At 40.1% G+C, this 18,676-nt stretch overlaps 1 protein-coding gene across 8 annotated transcripts in view; it reads left to right on the plus strand.

Moving 5' to 3' along the window:
• The first annotated feature begins 1,995 nt into the window (after nucleotides 1-1,995).
• Nucleotides 1,996-18,676, plus strand: part of UBR5 (ubiquitin protein ligase E3 component n-recognin 5) — an 85,581-nt gene continuing 68,900 nt past the window's right edge. For 3 of the 8 annotated variants that reach the window (XM_048507411.1, XM_048507413.1, XM_048507415.1), the window contains exons 1-7: nucleotides 1,997-2,363; nucleotides 13,565-13,609; nucleotides 14,121-14,202; nucleotides 14,367-14,443; nucleotides 15,151-15,270; nucleotides 15,718-15,774; nucleotides 16,892-17,081. In XM_048507411.1, coding sequence (XP_048363368.1) covers nucleotides 2,302-2,363; nucleotides 13,565-13,609; nucleotides 14,121-14,202; nucleotides 14,367-14,443; nucleotides 15,151-15,270; nucleotides 15,718-15,774; nucleotides 16,892-17,081 — 633 coding nt within the window. In that variant the 5' untranslated portion in view covers nucleotides 1,997-2,301. Of the gene's footprint in view, nucleotides 2,364-13,564; nucleotides 13,610-14,120; nucleotides 14,203-14,366; nucleotides 14,444-15,150; nucleotides 15,271-15,717; nucleotides 15,775-16,891; nucleotides 17,082-18,676 lie in introns of all 8 variants that reach the window. The other 5 variants (XM_048507414.1, XM_048507412.1, XM_048507416.1 and 2 more) reach the window with 3 other exon arrangements.

Here is an 18,676-nt window from a genome sequence, read left to right on the forward strand (position 1 = left end):
AATACTGATGAATTCTGGGATCTTCAGTCACTCGTTATCCCAAACATGCATGTAATCTGTTATTGGGGTACCCCTTACATGTGTGACATAGTACTGTACAATCTAGTTATTACAGAGATTTCTGATAATCAGGAACCTGTGAACCTCTGTGTGGATGTGGCTCAACAGCAGTTATTTATCTTAACTGAGCTGGCACAGAGTCAGTGTAGCATAGTTTGTTCTCATTTCCCTTTGCAACTTCTGGGCTCTTCCAGGTGAATCCACAGACCTCTCTGCCCCAACCACTGAGAAAAAAAGTCTCTTAAAATGAGATCAGAAGTCCATGTGTCATCCCACCACAACATCCTGAGGGGCATCTACAAGGAAGTTCTTTTGTTGTAAAAATCCATTTGGAAATGACCCAACTCTTCTTTCAGCTTCAGTTGTTTGCAACTGCTTGTAGTTAGATGTAGTTCTATCATTGTCCCCCAGTCTCAGTTTCTGATGAAAAACTACACTAGTCAGGGTCTGAAATAAATTTTGTTCAAAATAGCAGGCCAAACACACAGGTATCACCTCCCAGTATCCTAACTGTGTATCTAGTTATCACATCCCAATGTCCCAAAGGATAGGAGATCAGACTGCGCACAGAAACAATCCCAGGTTCTTGGAGAATGTCCTGGGGAAAGCACATGTGTGTGCACACGCATATGCACCTGTGATCAGTGATGCAGCCCACCAGAGCAACTCTAAGAAGGATAGCAATTTTCACTTTCAGCACAAGTAAGTAAGGAAACAAAATACCATAACTGGTTTCCTAATGCTTGCTTGTACACGATTTCCCTGTAAAAGAAATTGTGTATTGAGAGTCTGTCATCAAACCAGGAGGGATTAGTGTGCACATTTACTCCAAAGCAAGCTTCCTGGGTGTTCACTCTAGGAACTGATCCCAAACCGCTGAGCTAATAGGAAGTGCTGGTTAGAAAAAGGATCCAAAATGGTACATTTATCTTCTGCTTTGAGCTCTGTAAGAGATACAACACCAGTAAATTTTATTTCACCCCTATGTCCAAGTAAATTTGTATATGGGTATAGCCTGAAAGTGAGCAAGTATTCTGTAGTTTTATAACTCAACCTTAGTTTAATGCAAAATAACCCCAGTTATTAGACTCATGATCCAGCCCCAAAGCTGAATCACCTTGGGAACTGGGAGGAGATGACTTCAAACCCAACGGATTGAAAGCACTGAATTCAAGAGACAAAGGCAGTTTGTAGGCTTAGCTCATTTTCAAATAGGGAAGCAACACCAAAGGATGGAGAGAGTTCCCTTCGTTTGTCACAACCTCATGCTAAGAACCGGTTTGCAATTCAGCAGATCTAAGTGGTAAGGGTACGATTATAGGCTATGACTGGGCGGGCTTCCCCACCCTTTCCTGCCCAAAGCAAAATAGTAGGTCAAATAAAACATTATGCTGACAACCCGAAAAACCCACAACATCCTATTATGCTGAGAACTCTGCTCTACAGCGTGCTAATTTCCTACTACTTTAAACTTTTTTTAGTAGGTAAGGCTTTAGACATCCTCTTCCAGCAACCTAAAGTGGTACAGTCAGTGTAGGAAGTGCTTTAACCTCTCTTGATTCTCTAGCCGATTAAACAGTCCATGAAACCGCCTCTTCCTGGGAGACGGCTCATCCATCATTCTTCCTGTCAATTCACAGACCGAGTTAAGCACGCAGTTCTTTCCTCAGGGAGTAGGTGGCGCTGCAGAGCAGCGGCGCCTACGCCGCTCAACCTTTCTCCGCCCCGTGCGAGAAATAAGCGGCGCGCGCACGACGCGACTTTCCCCGTCCCTCCTCTCGCTTTAAACGTCACGTCTGACGCCATCGCACCGAGTCGCCACTCCCCTGGCCAATCCGCGCCAGCCTTACATTGACAGAGTGGTCTTGATCTTCAGTTACTGAGCGCCATTCGCTATCGGAACAGAGACGTCCCGCCTCCCCTCCCCGGCGCGCCGCAAGGAAGGAGGGAGGGAAGAGAGGAGGCCACTGGAAGTTAAGATGGCGGCGCGTGTGAGAGTGGGGCGCTGACCGAACCCTTCCCCGTTGTCGCGAGCTGTCCCCCGCTCCTGGCCCTGCGCCCCGCGCCGTTCCCGCCTCATTTCCTCTCCCGCACGGAGCGGAGCCTCCTGAAGTGTGACCGAGACTCTGTGAAGGAGGCTCCCAAGTTCCCCCTTGGCCGTCCTTCTCCCCCCCCCCCCCATCTATTTCCTCCTTGTGCGCCCGGCCTCTGCCCGCCTCCCTCTGGGAGGGGGAGCGAAACATGACCTCGATCCACTTCGTGGTGCACCCACTCCCGGGCACCGAGGACCAGCTCAATGACCGGTGAGAGGGGAGGCGAGCCCCGGCGGAGGGGGGGAGGGACAAGGAGGAGCCCTGCGGCGAGTGGGGAGGAGCCCCTCGTGTTTGGGCGACGAGGGGGAAGGGGGAACGGGGGAGGGGGCTCGAGCGGGAGACCCCCGACGTGGGGTTTTTTTCCTGCTCTTATCTCTACCGCCCGGGAGGTGAGCGTAAATAAGGATCGGATCGTGGGTGTCGCCTTCCTTTTGGGGACGGATGTCCTCGCAGTGAGAGGCGGGTGCCGAAGAAGCATGCAGTCCTGAGCTTTAGAGCAGATCCTATTCAGGGCAGGCTTTTTCTGAGCGAGCGTGCATCGGGTTGCACTGGGGGTTATGTGGATGTGGCCCTCCCCTATAAATAGTGGCTGTTCTCGCCAATAGAACTTCAGTAGCTGGCTTTCATCCTCTGGTTCCATTATGGTCTATGGGACGCTAAACGTCATGTCCTGGTTTTAAAACAGGAGATCCTTGATATCTTGGCCATGATCTCACTCTCCGCTTGCTTTGCTTTACTGGAATATCTGAGAGGGCCTTATCATGAACTGCTCAAATGAAAAAGGATCTTCCTTACCTTCTTTAGGAGCCCTGACAATTGTAGGAGAGACACCAAAGAGGAACAAAAATGTATTTTGAATGGAGTATGGTTGCAAGGCAGACAATACCAGTTCATACTGGTGATGGGAAGTATGACACAAATTAATATGAATTCTGTCCAGTTCTTATGGAAGTGATATTTACACCGAGAGCAGAGAAGGTATTGTTGAAATAGGTCTGATTGAATGGGTTGGGTGGGAATGGGTAGCCTTGGAACTACTTAGTAAATTAGATTAGGAGGATAATGGAAATATTAAATCTCTAGCAGTTGAAGATATTTTTCTGGTTCTGGTGGGTTTTCCAGGCTGTGAAAGCCTTCAACAATACAACAAAGATATTTTTGTTAATTTTCAATTTCTGTGTGCAGCCTGAAAAGTAATTCTGTGACCATTGCTCTTAGTCAAATAAATATTTACATCTTTCTACCTGGACTCTCTGAATTGCTGCTATACTTGAAAATGGAATAGGCCGGTGTTGTTTCAGTAACGTAAATGTGATAGAACATGATTGAAAAAATACTGTTGCAGTGAAATCCTAAACAGTGGGCTTAGAAAGATGTAATTGTGCTTAAGATTGTGCTGTCGGAAACAGATCCAAGCATCTAGTGAAAAAATTCATTTGGGAATTAATCCTCATGTAGACTGTTAAGCTTCTGACGTTAGATGAGAAAGGGGCCGCAATTTATAATTTGCTAGTGGGGTGTGGTTTCTTCCTTTTGAATGACCTGGTGACACATTTTACGTTGCAGTATGTACTTGCTATATGCTGCTTAGATGTTTCAGCCTCAGTTATACATAGGAACATAGCATGTTGTTTATGGCATGGGGCAAATCCTCACAATTTTTGGAACTTCAATTATAGTTATGTCCTAAATACCTTCACACAGAAGTAAGTAAAGCAGTAAATCTCACTGAGCTCAGGGGGATTTTCTTCCTAGTAAATACATTTTCCACATAGACACCACTTCTTTTGTAGATTATGTGTCCTACCCTGTAATTTTTGTTACCATTACTTCTTCATAAACAGTACACCTGATATCTTATATTAGATAAAGACTAAAGAGTGTATATGAAGCTGTAATGTTACAAACAAATATCTAATATTCTTCTGAGGCACTGCTTAACATCTTTACAGGTGGCATTTTAATGAGCAGAAAATGTTTCTAAAGTGGCAGGAAACCCTTGCTACAAAGTTTCAGCTACAGATGATTACTTTATACATGTTCAGTGTACTTCAAGTATACAAACTGTGAACTGAAAGTTGAAAGAAATCAATAAGATGGATTTGCTTATCTCTATGGATAAGTGCTGATACATTATGATTTATTTAGTTTTGTTTTCTTAAGCCATGCAACCTGCTACAGATTTACAAACAAATGCTTACAAAGGTGAACTAGGTTTATTTCCCGTCCTTCTTTTAAAACATTTTATTGCTATCAAGCTTGGTCTCACAAATTAATATTCAGAATCTGGCTGTAGCCAGAACATCTTATTTTGAGCACTTGCTCACTGTCCTATAAAAACAAAACAAAATGGTGTCATGACCGCATGAAGCCAGGGACAGATGAGTAATATTAATTTTATCTTTTGAGTATATTTGTTCTATGAAGCCAAACAGTGTTTTTGAATAAAAAATATTTGCGCTTAGCACTTGTAACATGTGCCCTCATGGTAATTTGAGAAAGAACATCTGGGCTATATTTAACAGTTTGAAAAAAAGCAAGCACTTTAGAGCTTCTCCCAGTAGAAAGTTGGCACCTGGCTTTCCTCCATTGCCAAAGTAAGAAAGATTTCAGTCATTTTTAACAACTGGAAGACAGCAGAATAGGATGCAGTAGAACTGGGGGTAACCCTACTTCTTCCTGCCTTCTGCTTCTGTTTGGAGGCTGTGATGGTTTGTAACCGTGGTGTTTTGGTGTGTAGCATCTTGAAGAGCCAAACAGATTGACTCCTGAATATGAATTGTTTATTGCCAAGCCTGACTATAATATTTTTATAGTTTTCTTTTAACACTTATGTAACAGACTCTATGACCTTGCCTGGTGAGCAGTTGGGGTGTCATATTTTATAGGCCAGCCTGCTGGATGAGCAAGTGTTAGGGTCAGACTGTTCAGTTATGCTGTTATTCTGTCACTGGAGGGAAACGCAGGTGCTCTCAGTGTAAGAAGGGAGAAATTAGAACATTCAGGAAATGTATTTAAACAAACTTGGTAAATATGAGACTTCTGTTTCATTTATGATACACAGTTTTGCTATCTAAACTGAAAGGCCAGGTGCTATCAGTAAGAGAACACCCACTATCAATTAGTTCCTCTTTCCTTTAACATGATAGTATCATTTACTTTTTGCAGTATTTTCATGATGGGTTTATATGTACCAGCAATAGAGTTGTAAAGGCTAAGAACTGGAGCTGGTATAGCCTTGTGACAAGGAAAATGAACTGTGATCTGAGATTACTTAAGTTGAAATCTCAACTCTGCCACAAACTTACTAGTTGGCCTTAGGAAAGTCACTCTTGTAGCCTCAGGCCTCGACCTTTCTAACTGCAGGATGGTGAACTAACTGTGGTATAATTTATAGAAGCTGATCACTTCTGATCACTGATAGTGCCTTTGAAGGACTTTGAATACTAAATGCTTCCTTATTTTTCTGAGGTGTTTTCGTAGTGGAAATTTTAGCAAGAATTGTGCAGGGGAATCCCTGTTAAGCAATATATTTTTCTTTCAAAATAAGTGAAATATTTTCAAAATAATTTTAAAAACAGTATCATTACATCCAGCCACACTGATGCACAATGCCGAAATCCAAAAGTGAATGGTGGTAATATTAACAATGGCAGTATTAGCTCTGCATTGCTGAACTTAGGGGTGTGTGGAAGGCCCCTTCCGCACACGCAAAATAATGCCTTTTCAAACTACTTTCACAACTGTTTGCAAGTGGATTTTGCTAATCCGCACAGCTTCAAAGAGCACTGAAAGCAGTTTGAAAGTGCATTATTCTGCATGTGCGGAATGAGCCGAAGTATTTCAAAAAGGTGCCGAATACACAACATCTTCAGGTACTGGATCCAAAGTTAGGAGTCTTCTCAGCATATTGTTCTTGCAGCCAGGTGTTGGGTTTCGTTTGCTTTTTAAAGTCTGCAACTTGACACATTGCAAATTCCTCTGTTGTCTGCACCTGTTGAAATAAACTCTGAGAGCAAGAACATAATGGTCAAAGGACAAGTTGAATTAAATGACCTGAAACGATTGAGATACTGCTTTTTATGGAGACCGTACATTTTCAGAAATCTGTGAAGCTGAAGTGGAAGCTCAGAATCCCAACTATGGATATGTGACACTGATTCAAGAAATAAACTTGAGTTGTGCTCATATCAAGGATGTGGTAGAAGCTGATGGATCCAGATAGTTCAGGTCTCGTTATGTTTAGCTCTCCAAGAGGTATCAGAGTAGTAGTAGTCCAATTTGGAAGGCATTTCTTAGATAAAATCACACTCATTCTAAGTTGGGCAACACTGGATTTATAGATAGGGGTTATTTCTCAGATTTCTGCTTACTTGGTTTTGATTCAGATGCCTTCCAGCTTGCTCAATGTTGTGGTGTAGACATGGTCTTTGGAGAGGCGGGCCTAACACATATATAGTCACCCTCTTCCCTTCAGGCTGATTTGAGCTGCTGGATGTGGGGGACATTGCATGGATGGCTAAGAATAATTAATAATGCCCTTTTAAAAGAGGGTACGGTTCCTGGTCAGTTGAAGCTGGCTGTGGTGAGGTTGGTACTTGTGCAACGCTCCTTTAGTCCATCTGATCTTTGTAACTTCCAATGGATAAGACTTGTTATGTAGAAACTGAGTTATGTGCTGAAGTGCATGATGGCAGCACAATTGCAGAGATGTCTGGATGAAACTGCTAACCTTGGTCAAGTGCCTGGGCAGAAACCAAACAGAAATGGAACTTTTACCTTGGTAGTATTTTGCACTGGGAAATGGACGGGTGAGTTCACTGTTAATTCTGCTTCATGGACTCTATTTCAGTGTTCAGTACTATTGAGCATAGCATTCTTCTGAACTACCTGACTGGTTAAATTGGGCCTGAGGTGCCAACTCTTCTGCCTTCTTGTGTGTGGGTGGGACAGGGGGGATAGGTTTGCTAGATTTGCTGTGTGTCTTATGACATATCTGGTTTGACTCTGCTTTGCTCATAATGCACGCTATGTTCTTAAAACAGTGAAGTACATTTAAATTTGATTAAAATATTGCATAACTTCAGAAACCATAACTCTAAGCAGGAGCACAGGGCCACCCTATTGTGGGACAGTGTATGTGAGGGGAGAGGGTGGAGAAGGAGTAAATGATTTTCAGTAATGTTTTCTGTAATATATAGCAGCATTGCTGGAGCTGACCAAACTCTATTATTATTAAACATATTAGCATTAATTGTTTGCCTAATTGTATACATTTAAACAAAAAGTTCTTGTATTTGTCTACAACAGGAGTTTTTAAAATGTTTCCTAAAATTTACCAAATTTAGAAAACTATGGAAGTTTTTTCTGCTGTGCATTTTGAATGAGTGACATGCTTTGTAAGGTGAGTTTTTTTTAACTCAAAAAGTTCTGAATTTTTCATGCTGTATGTTGTGAAAGTGAAGAATTCCTTAAGAAGCATTTTACTCATTCTAAGAGGACATATTTCATAGATTCTTTTTCTGCTTCCATCCCTCCCACATTTTTCAATTTTTTCCCATTGGAAAAATTGAAAAAAAAATGTGAACAAATTCAGGGAGGGAAAGCTTTTCCCAAAGTTTCCCCTTTTCCCATGTAATTGCCAGGTTTTTTTAAAAGGTTAAGGTAGTCTGCTGTGCAAGCACCGGATCATTACTGTCTCATTGGGTGATCTCATATCGTGATGGTTACTATACCGTGTGTTACCAAAAAATAGAAACTCAGTTGTGACCAAATACTCCTCTTCTTCCTGTGGAATTCTCCACTGGCTCTTCAGGGCAGACCTACTAGTGGAACATTTCACAGGAAGAAGAGGGGCATTTGGTGAGCTTCTGTCTTTCGGTGAGACAAGGCATAGGCAGACTATATTTTTGGGTGGTTTGCCATTATCTTCCCAGTCATCTACATTTTATCTCCAGCAAGCTGCGCACACACTTTACAGATGTTGGAAGGATAGAAGACTGAGTCTACCTTGAGTCAGCTACCTGAAATCAACTTCCATTGGAACCAAACTCAGGTCGTGAGTAGAGTTTCAACTGCAGCACTGCACCTTACTCCTCTGCACCGTGGTTTCACTAATTATTCCAGAGGGTTGTAATAATTAGTTGACCAATAAATGGTATCAAAGGTGGAGGAGCACAGCCGAGCCATGGTTTTTGGATCTGTGGTTACCAACTTGGGAGGCTGAGGATTCGTGGGAAGGGATGCAGCTATTCCAAGGGGTCTGTGAATCATATGAGCATTAAGCGTTGTCATGTTGATGTATTTTGCCCTTATGTATTTTCTCAGTTCAGATACTAATAGTCCAATTACTGTCATGTGCAGGCAGTCCAAATTTTTTGATGTTACAAATATGTCCTCATGCTTGAAAAGACTGGGAACCACTGTTCTGGATAATCTAATAATGCATCAGAAATGGCTACTCTCTAAGCACACAGGACTAATGGAAGGGTACAGGGAACCCTTCCCTCTCCCCCAACGCCTGCCAAGCTGACTAAGGCTTTGGATCAAGAAGCAAGACCTGGGACCACTTAAAAGAGCAGAAACAGCCAACTACTTTGATTCAAAGTACTTGACCTGACATCTGATAAGGAGGAGAGGAGAGCTGTTAGATGAAAGAAAATATCAAGAGCAGGTTCTTTTCACAGGAGGACCTGTCTCCTTTAATAAGGGCAACGACAGTTTTAGAACTATTCTGATAATAGGAAACTACTCTTAAAGAAGAATCCCAGGATGGACTTGGGAGAGCAGGGTGGTCTTCCATAGGGCCCAGAGCTCTTGTTTGCCTGCATACAGGTTTTTGAACTAATGGACCTTACCACAAGATTTATCTCAGGACATGCTATGAGAATGTGTTTCTTTATTTCCAGAGCTACTAACTTGACTCCTACTTTTGATAGATATGGTAGTAGCTGCTCTGATTTCAGAGGCTGTTGTCCCAAAGGATGGCAAAATTCCTTATGGGCCCTGTGGGCCACAAGAGTGATCTAGCATTATGAACTCCTCACAAAGCCAGCAACTTTGTTGAAAATTATTTCATCAGTTGGCAATGCTGTATTGGCAAGGACAATTTTAATTGAAACAAATTTAGCAGTGAATTGAAAAACTGAAAAACTGCAAGGAAGCCAAGGAAAAAGTATAAAAAGACATGGCTACGTGGAAATACCATTGAAATGGCACTAGTGTCTTGGCTGGACCATTTAATCATTCATCTCATTCTAATTTTAAGATAAATTACCTAAATTATGCTAGGCCTGTTAAATAAATATAGTCATATTTTCAAGGATTTAACATGGCCTTAGTGGCTCTTCCACCCAGTAGGGAGGAGACAAGAGTAATTTCAGAGAGTCTTGTGATATCCTTTGTCAGACCTGAGTTGGAGACTGTAACAAATGGTGACTCATTAGGTATTCCTCCAGTTTCTCATCTCTCCCTTGTTGGCTCACCCAGGTCAAAGGAACTGCACGACAAATACATCTTGGGATTTGCACAGCAAATTTGTGAACCATCTCTTGGGCACCAAAGGGATCGGAGCAGGTGCCATAATGGGAAAAATTCTCCTGTGTGCTGTTTTCTTCACAGTTCCTCAGAATAATGGAGACCAGAGAGATATCCAAGACCCCAAGTTTGTAAACAGGATAATGAGGTTCAGTTCTCCAACTACAGAATATTTTTTGCTTCTGTTAATTCTGACCATCCCGTTTTATTGGAGATTACTAAGGATTCCCTTCAGGGGACACCTTTTTAAATGTTCTTTGTTCAGCCTAGCTTGTACATCCTGGCTGCTTACCAAGTTGATGGTGGTCATAGAGGTCAGTCTGGGAACCTGGGGGACTTGTATTCTCTGTTCTCATGGCAACTATTTTTGTGGTGGCGCTCACAAACTGGTAAAAAAAAGTTCACATCCGGTCAACTGGGACTGCCAAACCTAGAGATAGACCCTTTCAAATTGGGGATACCTATCATATCACAATAACCACGAGCCTGATAGGCAGAGGAGTCCACAACATGATCATTTACATACAAGGTTTGTTAAATGATGCTAAGATGGCATGTATTTATTTTAAACCCTATCTTTCTCCCTAATGTGAATCCATAGAATCCCAATGTGAATCCTTCGATTGTTCTCCACTTGTCCATTGTATTGTCAAAAGAATTCTGTATGGTAGGTTAGGCTACAGTGGATTCCGCATGGGCCAAAAACAGCGGCGTGAAAACAGTGTAAACCCTTTTACACCGTTTTAAACCCATTTACACTGTTTTCACACTGCTGTTTTTGGCCCAGGCGGAATCTGCTTTAGAATGTGACTGGCTCAAGATCATCCAGCAAACTTCCATGGAAGACCTGGGTCTCTCCGATTTAGTCCGACACTGACCATTTCACCCTGTTGGCTTTGAATCATCAGTTTTATGGAACTGAAGTCAAAAGTTTCCCATGAGTAATCCCAGTGCCTCCAGTGACAGGCCTTCGGCAGAGTCTGTTAAATTTTAAGAAGTCACGTATGATTTACCCTTTGCCTATCTAGGGCGAAGCCTGCTTACACTGGGTACAGTATTTCAGCCACACTCTCAGATGCTTGGTAGAATGGATGAAAAAGATCTTAATATCTATATTTGTTAGTCAAACAGGTCTGTAGCTTGCACGTGAGAGGGGATCTTTTCCAGCATTTAAGAACCGTGGAATATAAGCTTCATATGTTGTTTGTGGTAAAGAAATGAAACCCTGTCTATTTTTAAATAGTCAAAACAGGTGGGAACCAGCAAGGAGTTCTCATTTCCCCCTCCTCCACTATTTCCTCTTTCCTGAAAGCCCCCATAGTTCCTTCTCGTTTCTTGCTTCCTTCTGCCCTTCACACCTGACAGCCAAACCTGCATTTATCTGCTTCTTTGTCCTAGATCCCCACCCAGCAGCCTCTACCTAGGAAAACTATGACACAGTTGGGCTGTGTTGGCCACTGGGCCAGACCCACTTGCATTCTAGAGAACCCTCAAGGACTTGTGGGGGATACCTCCTTTTCTCCTGTATCTTTCACCTGACACTATTTCCTCTTCCCCTCCTCCTGTCAACCTCCATATATTTCCCCTTTTCCTGCTTCATTCTTGCCTTCTCAGCCATTCACCAATTTATCTTTTATCTGCCCTCCATCTTCAGCTATATTTAATATTTATGTACTTCATTTAAATCCTACCTTCCTCCATAGTAGGGACCAAAGCAGCTTAAATTATTTTTATCCACACAACAGCCCTGTTAGGTAGGTTAGGATGAAAATATGTGACTAGTCCAAAATTGCCTATAGCAAGAGAAGGGTTTGAACCCTAGCCCATTTCAGTTGCCTGCCCTCAGCGCTATTGAAAAGGAGATATTTGCATATCTCTTGCTCTGAATGTCTGTGTTCCAGCCAACTGAATGTAGTTGAAACAGGGGAACATGTGTTACTATATTATCCATTCTATAAAGACATCTGTTCCACATATTTTACCCTTACTCTACCCAGAGTCCAGAAAGATCTGGGAAATTCTACACATATCTCCTCTTTGCAGACTGCTCCAATGAGATAGTCTCTAAAATGTTCAATTCTATTCTGAGACTTTGTATGTAAAGAAGCAGATATTCCAGACTTTTTAATAAACTTTAGGCATAATTAATTACAGCACAGTAAGATTATGAATTTTAATTTTGTATATTAATTTTACATTTGTACCTAAATTGTGCTGTTAAAATGTTGATTGGTTTCTTGATTGTGATAAATGTTCGTTGGTTCATAGAAAACAGACTTTTGAACTTTTAAATTTCATGAATATAGCACAATTTTTAAATTCCATGAATATAACACAATTTTATAAGCAGTTCATTTATTTATTGTTTATTTCATTCTATTTATAGGATACCCTTCCTTTTTTTAAGTAATAAAAAATAAGTTTGATAGGAAAGCCGGCATTGCATGTATTTCGATTTTTCCAAAATTTCTAGAAATGTTACATTTCTAAATCCATGACTGATGTGATAATGCTGAGATTCTAGGGAGCAGTGTCGTTGCAAATTCAAAAGCTATGCTTGTTTATTAGAGCAGGCCAAAATGTCATGAATATTTCCTGTGAAATCTGGTACTGAAGCATGGTGATGGTGGGGGGGGGGCGTAGTTTTCATTAGCTAGGCTATTTGCCCTTTTTCAAACCTGCTGTCCAGAGGCTGGGAATGGTATCGTTGCATCCTAATAATTTGGGATGAGGTGCTCAGCAGCAGCAGAAGGCCATTGCTTTCACATCCTGCATGTGAGCTCCCAAAGGCACCTGGTGGGCCACTGCGAGTAGCAAAGTGCTGGACTAGATGGACTCTGGTCTGATCCAGCAGGCTAGTTCTTATGGTATCTCTACATTGAATGATCCAGAAGGTGCTTGTTCTACTTCCAAATGAGATATTGTCTTAGCAGCATCTGAATTATGAGATGGTGTGCTGCTTTTGAACTGGTAGCGCTGTTTGCCTTTGTGGAGTTTCTTTGGGAGCAATGCTGCTGATAGAGACTTTTAAGATAATTTCTCATTTGCTAGGGAACAGTATGCTTAGCATGAGTAGGGAATCGGGTGTCCAGGTAAAAGCAAAAGAGCTGAATGCCAGTTGGCTATTCTTGGTATCATCACACGTTCAAAAGAACAGCTGTGTGGATATATTCAGTGGTATGGGTCTTCTGGAAGAATTTGCACCATAAAAATTTCTTGATTTTTTTTCTGGAAAAATTTCCGATTCTGTTATGAATAAATCATTTAAATAATGTTAGCAAAAGAAGGCAAATATTCTGTGTACCAACTTGGACTGGGTCCAAGCACTGGGACTTGCCCATACCTCATAACCAACTTTTAGCCCGTCTAATATGATTGATTTGCAACACAAACCCTTACAGCTTTAGAGAAAGAGACTATTTTTTATACATATGCGTATTTACAGGTTCTTCCTTCTTGTTTCCAGTATAGAATTTTGTGGAGTTCATCAGAGTTGTTCATTTCACAAACAAATGTGTTTGCACACATTGAGGAAGGCAAGCGACTTTCCTAAGTAGCCACAGAAAACAGTACTTAACCTTTTGCACGCAATGTTTGATGTTGTCTGCCTCATTCAGTACAACAACTAGATACGTGGTTCTTATATTTTTGGCTTAGTGAACTGTTTTTAAAGTTTTTAATGTTGACAGCTATTGTATCCTGTGTGAAATAAATACTTTCCCCTCCTTTCTGACCATTGGAACTGTACTAAGCCCAGTACTAAGCCCAGCCCTCACTATAAACAGATCTCTCGGCCTAAATTGTTGTAAAATCATGCTATTTAACCGAAGCATTTTGTAAATTCTCAAAGAAGGTTTTTTTTTTTAACCTTCCAGGTTAAGGGAAGTTTCTGAGAAGCTCAACAAATACAACTTAAACAGGTGAGATGCGATGCTGTACAATCACAGGAAATCATTTGAAGTAAATGTGTAGTGTTTTCATGTTCTTGCTTTTAAGTATTGGTAACATCTTACTTGAATCACTCAGCTGGAAATGGGCAGAGGTAGAGGTAGACTGCTGCCCTCACCTCCAGATCCCTTCTGATCTTCAGAAGGGAAAAACCTTTGGTAATTGATTTTTTTAAAAGAAAGAGGTATGTGAAATAGATGTAGAAATAGAAATAAATACAGAGAGCCACTCGTGGATTGGAAAACATTAACTGGCAGGTTACGTTGAAATATAATGTTCCTTAATCACTTCAAAGATTTTATTCTTCATTTTTTGTGTTTCATGACTGAAAATATGTCGGTTGTTGCAACTAATGTACATTTTAAGTCATTTTTAGATGTTGTAATTAAATTCATCGAACATTCCATATGCCACTTATTTTCTTTTATTTCTCAGAGTAAAGAGTCTTTAAAAATGTTACACATGCTCACTTTTTGTTTTCAGCCACCCCCCTTTGAATGTATTGGAACAGGCTACTATTAAACAGTGTGTGGTGGGACCAAATCATGCTGCATTTCTTCTTGAGGTAAATTGCTCAAAATACATTCAGAAACAAGTCTTATGGTTATTTAGTGAAACCTAATTTTCCCAACCTCCATTAGATCAACTTTACCAATTACTGAAAACTTGATTCCTCCCCTCATAAATGTTTGTTTCAACATTGTACATTCTTTCTTGTTTTAAATCTAGGATGGTAGAGTCTGCAGGATTGGCTTTTTAGTTCAGCCTGACAGATTGGAATTGGGTAAACCAGATAATAATGATGGGTAAGATTTTTTTCTTTATTCAACAATTATCTTCTTTTTAATCATTGTTTTGTAAAGTAATAATGATTTTGAACTATTAATCAGGTATCTCAGTTCATCAGACTAATGGCGGGTGGAGAGCTCCTGATTAAAAATAAAGGCCAAGCCAATATCTTTGTTAAATAATCAGAACTGCATCTTACAATGCTTAGAATAATACAAGCATTTCATCAAAATTTGATTTCTGAGTTAAATACCCAAATATCTAAGCCTCAGATTATCTCCATCTTTGTAGTAGTTCCATTTGCCAGGACATTCTTTCTGGATTTACATCTTTTTGTGTCACTGCTATAAGATTCAAGTTTGGGTTTAAAGAAGGTTCTTGATTTTGCATTTCTTCACAAATATATTATGTATAACTGAACATGTAGTCTTTTATTTAGACACATTCAGAAAGGGTCATGGGTGCTAATATGCAAAGTTTATTTTTTATAAGAGATCATTTTGTCTTGAAGCAAATGTGTTTGGCGTGCTTTGCATGCTTTGTCTATTTTTTATTACTATTATAGATCACATCCTGCAGGTAAATTTGAAGATTCCCCAAGGGTGTTGCTTAAGCTGGTGTGTTACCAGACTGAGTCCCTGAGAATTTAAGCCTGGGATTCCAGGCTTTGTTTTTAACCCGTTTGGGATTGTATTGTGACTGATCTACCATCTTTTACTTTCAGTTCAAAGTTGAGCAGTGGCTCAGGGGCAGGAAGGACATCCAGGCCAGGCAGGACTAGTGATTCCCCATGGTTTCTGTCTGGTTCTGAAACTCTGGGCAGACTGGCAGGCAACACCCTTGGGTAAGTTTTGATAGGGACAAGGCTGCAACCTGTTTGTACCATACTTGATTGTGTGTGGCTACACATACATTGTCTGCAGTATGTATAAGGACTGTTAAAATGCAGCAGTGGTTTAGTTAGGCTTTTGGGAAAGAGCTGTTAAATGCGGTCTTGTGTTTCTTCAAATCTTAGATTTAATGGGACAATATGTAATTCACCTCTCCCTTCCTTGGGGAAAAAGGTGATAAATTAGGTAGTCCATTAGAATTAGACTTTTTTTTGCCAATAGTGATAACTTGGTTTTGGAAGGAGGTCTGTTGAATTAAATGCTGTACTTCTTTTTGAAATTCCTTTATTGACAGCATGGCACTAGTATTTAAAATATAGTACTGAATTTCTAGTTGCAGTTGTTTCATTGGTAATATATTTGACAATTTTTACTTCTGTTGCAATGTTGATCTGGTATAGGGGTCTGCAACCTTTGAAAGTTAAAGAACCAAACTGTGATGAACTTCAGAGCAAGAGGTATTTGCATAACTGGAACTATTCAGTTGAACATTACTGATAATTGGTATCTTGATCCATAAAGTCTCTGCAGCCCAAATACTGGTTGTTTAAAATTCTTTATTTTGAAGTGGCATGTTCATGATCTCACAATAAGTAAAAAAATAAATAACAGAGACCCTATATTATTAGTGCACTGTCATAAATCTGTGCATGGTTCGCACTTGGATTACTGACAACTGTTCATCTCTATCATTTCCGTATTAGTAAGAAATACTTTCATCCCATTAAAAAAGCTTTGCCTGTCATTTTCTTCACATCCTACTTACTGTTAAATATTTCTTTTTTTTTAAGAGCCAAATTTGGTTTCTTAACTAGCTACATCTGGTTCTATAACCATAGGTCGCAGACTCCTGGGCTGATATATTTCATTAGTTAAGAGTAGTCATTAAGATATTGGAACTTCTTCCTGTTTGGATTGAGTTAAAGTATAGTCAATAAATATTTTAAAAGTTGAGAAGTACCAGTAGATAAAGGATCATACATTTCCATTAATCAAGAAGTTATGACTTAAGATGAACAGTGTTTTTTTTTCTAATTTCACAGGAAGGATGAATAGGAGATGCTTCATAATTGTTTTGCTATTTACCTAATAAGATGCAGAAGTGTGCAGAATGTTAGTCTTCTGTTTTTTACACTTAAAGTGCTACTTAAATTTAAAGGGGTGTTTCCATTTTAATAACTAGTAGGAAGGTAAATGGATTCTTAAATTCAACAGGACATAACAAGCTCCAGAATGTAGAAATTAAGCAGATTGCCCTTTTATGCTATGGGGCTTAATGTTACTTGGAAAAAAATTCAAAAGCTATTTTAAATTGAAGAATGGAAAGAAAAAACAAAAAAGGCGATCACCTTAATTAATGCCAGTAAGTTTGTCATGTTCTGTTCCAAAGGAATCTAATAAAGAATCATATTTAAAACACTGCTGTATAGGAAAGACCTAATTGTATCAGACATGCTAGCTTCAATAAGATAAACTATACTATTAAACTTGTGTGCTGTAGATAGCAATGACATTGAGACACCGCATCTCTTCAAAATCACATTGATCTTGTTTGTTTTTCAAAATATTCCTCAGGAGTCGCTGGAGCTCGGGTGTCGGAGGGAGCGGAGGAGGATCTTCAGGCAGATCCTCAGCAGGAGCTAGAGATTCTCGGAGGCAAACACGAGTGATTCGGACAGGGCGTGATAGAGGGTCTGGACTGTTGGGTAGTCAGCCACAGCCAGTGATTCCAGCCTCAGTGATTCCAGAAGAACTCATTTCACAGGTACAAGCAATCTGTTGTAAACTGCCTTTAAGTCATTTGCATTCTTTATTTTGTAAATATATTTAATTTCTTATATCTATACATTTTTATGTATTCAAGAAAAAATGGGCACTTTTATGTCCACTTAACGAAAGTAGGGACTTGTAGGAGAAGATGCTTCCCGCTGTTGATAACAAGGGGAAAATTCTGCATCAGGTTGTCATGCTAACATTGGCTGAGAGATAGCGCTTTTTGATTGTAGTCTTGAATGAGTTTTTTATGTCAGAGGCTGATTCCGCATGGGCCAAAAACAGCGGTGTGAAAACGGTATGAAAACAGTACAAACCCTTTTACACAGTTTTGAACCCTTTCACACCATTTTCTCATTGTTTTCACACTGCTGTTTTTGGCCCATGCGGAATCAACCAATGTTTGAAAGGTAAGTTTGTTAATTAACAAAATGCAATCATTCAGAGAGGGAGAGATATAAATGGCACCATGCCTAATGCTCCTTCAAAGCAGTTTTTGAGTAAATGCATGAGACACTTATGCCCTGAAGATGATTGATAGGCAATATATAGATCACGGAGGAGTAACAATATCTAGTAGCAGTTGGGTTGGACAAGATTTTCAAAGTGAGTTAGCTGGATAATATTTGCCAAGCCATTTCCTTCCTTGGGAATTTTAGAAGTTAACAGATCTCAAGGGCTTATTTGTGCTGGATTTCCAGAAGTTGATAATTGCTCTGAGTTTCATGTTGATTCTTATTATGCGACTAGGTGATTTTGTCAGACTCTGCTGATATGCCTGGTTATGGTGTTTTGTCACACATTTCTTCCCCTGGGTTGTTTCTTTTTTTCCTGTTCTTCTCCCTCCTCCCCCCAAAAATGTTTAGATTGCCAAGTACCTTGCCAATTATTTTTTAATGAAGATTAAAATGATTTAGCATTTTTTATTTTTTGCATTCTGTTGACCATTTTTTGCATTCTGATGTATTGATCAACACAAGGTCTGTGTACTACATTTCTATTGTAAATCTTCATTTCTTGTTTATACCTGAAATTTAGTATTTTTATCATGCTTCTTATCCGGGGCTATTTTTTTTCTCTTCCCCCCCCCCCCCCCCCAGTTTTATGTACAGATTGTCAGGTACCTAACCAACTTATTTGTTTTAATGAAGAACAAAATACTTCATATTTTTTAATTTTTGCATTTCTTGTTTATTTTATCTATCAGGTGTTTTTATCAGTCTCATTATTCCCAGGAGGGGGCTTCCTATGTAAAAGAGTAGGGACATGTTCAATGATGCTAGGAAATAGGGAAATCAAAAAGCCTCTTCCAACTGGCTGTCTCATCTGCCTTCTTCATTCAGGACATACTGCCCCAGGAATCTATACCCTGCTTGCTGTATGGTACAGTCCTAAGAAGAGTTACTCTAAACTTAACAGATTGAAATCTGCGGCCTTAGCCTGGAGTCATTCTTTTTAGGATTGCACTGTTTGTCTTTGTTGTGTCCAGGCTGGCAATATAGAGATGGATTGAGTAGGTGTAATGTCTTGCTCTTGCCACCTCACTAGAAGAGAGCTTTGTGTATTGACTACCTTGAACAGTGTATG

The sequence above is a fragment of the Sphaerodactylus townsendi genome, linkage group LG09, assembly GCF_021028975.2.
Source record: "Sphaerodactylus townsendi isolate TG3544 linkage group LG09, MPM_Stown_v2.3, whole genome shotgun sequence".
Classification (NCBI taxonomy): domain Eukaryota; kingdom Metazoa; phylum Chordata; class Lepidosauria; order Squamata; family Sphaerodactylidae; genus Sphaerodactylus; species Sphaerodactylus townsendi.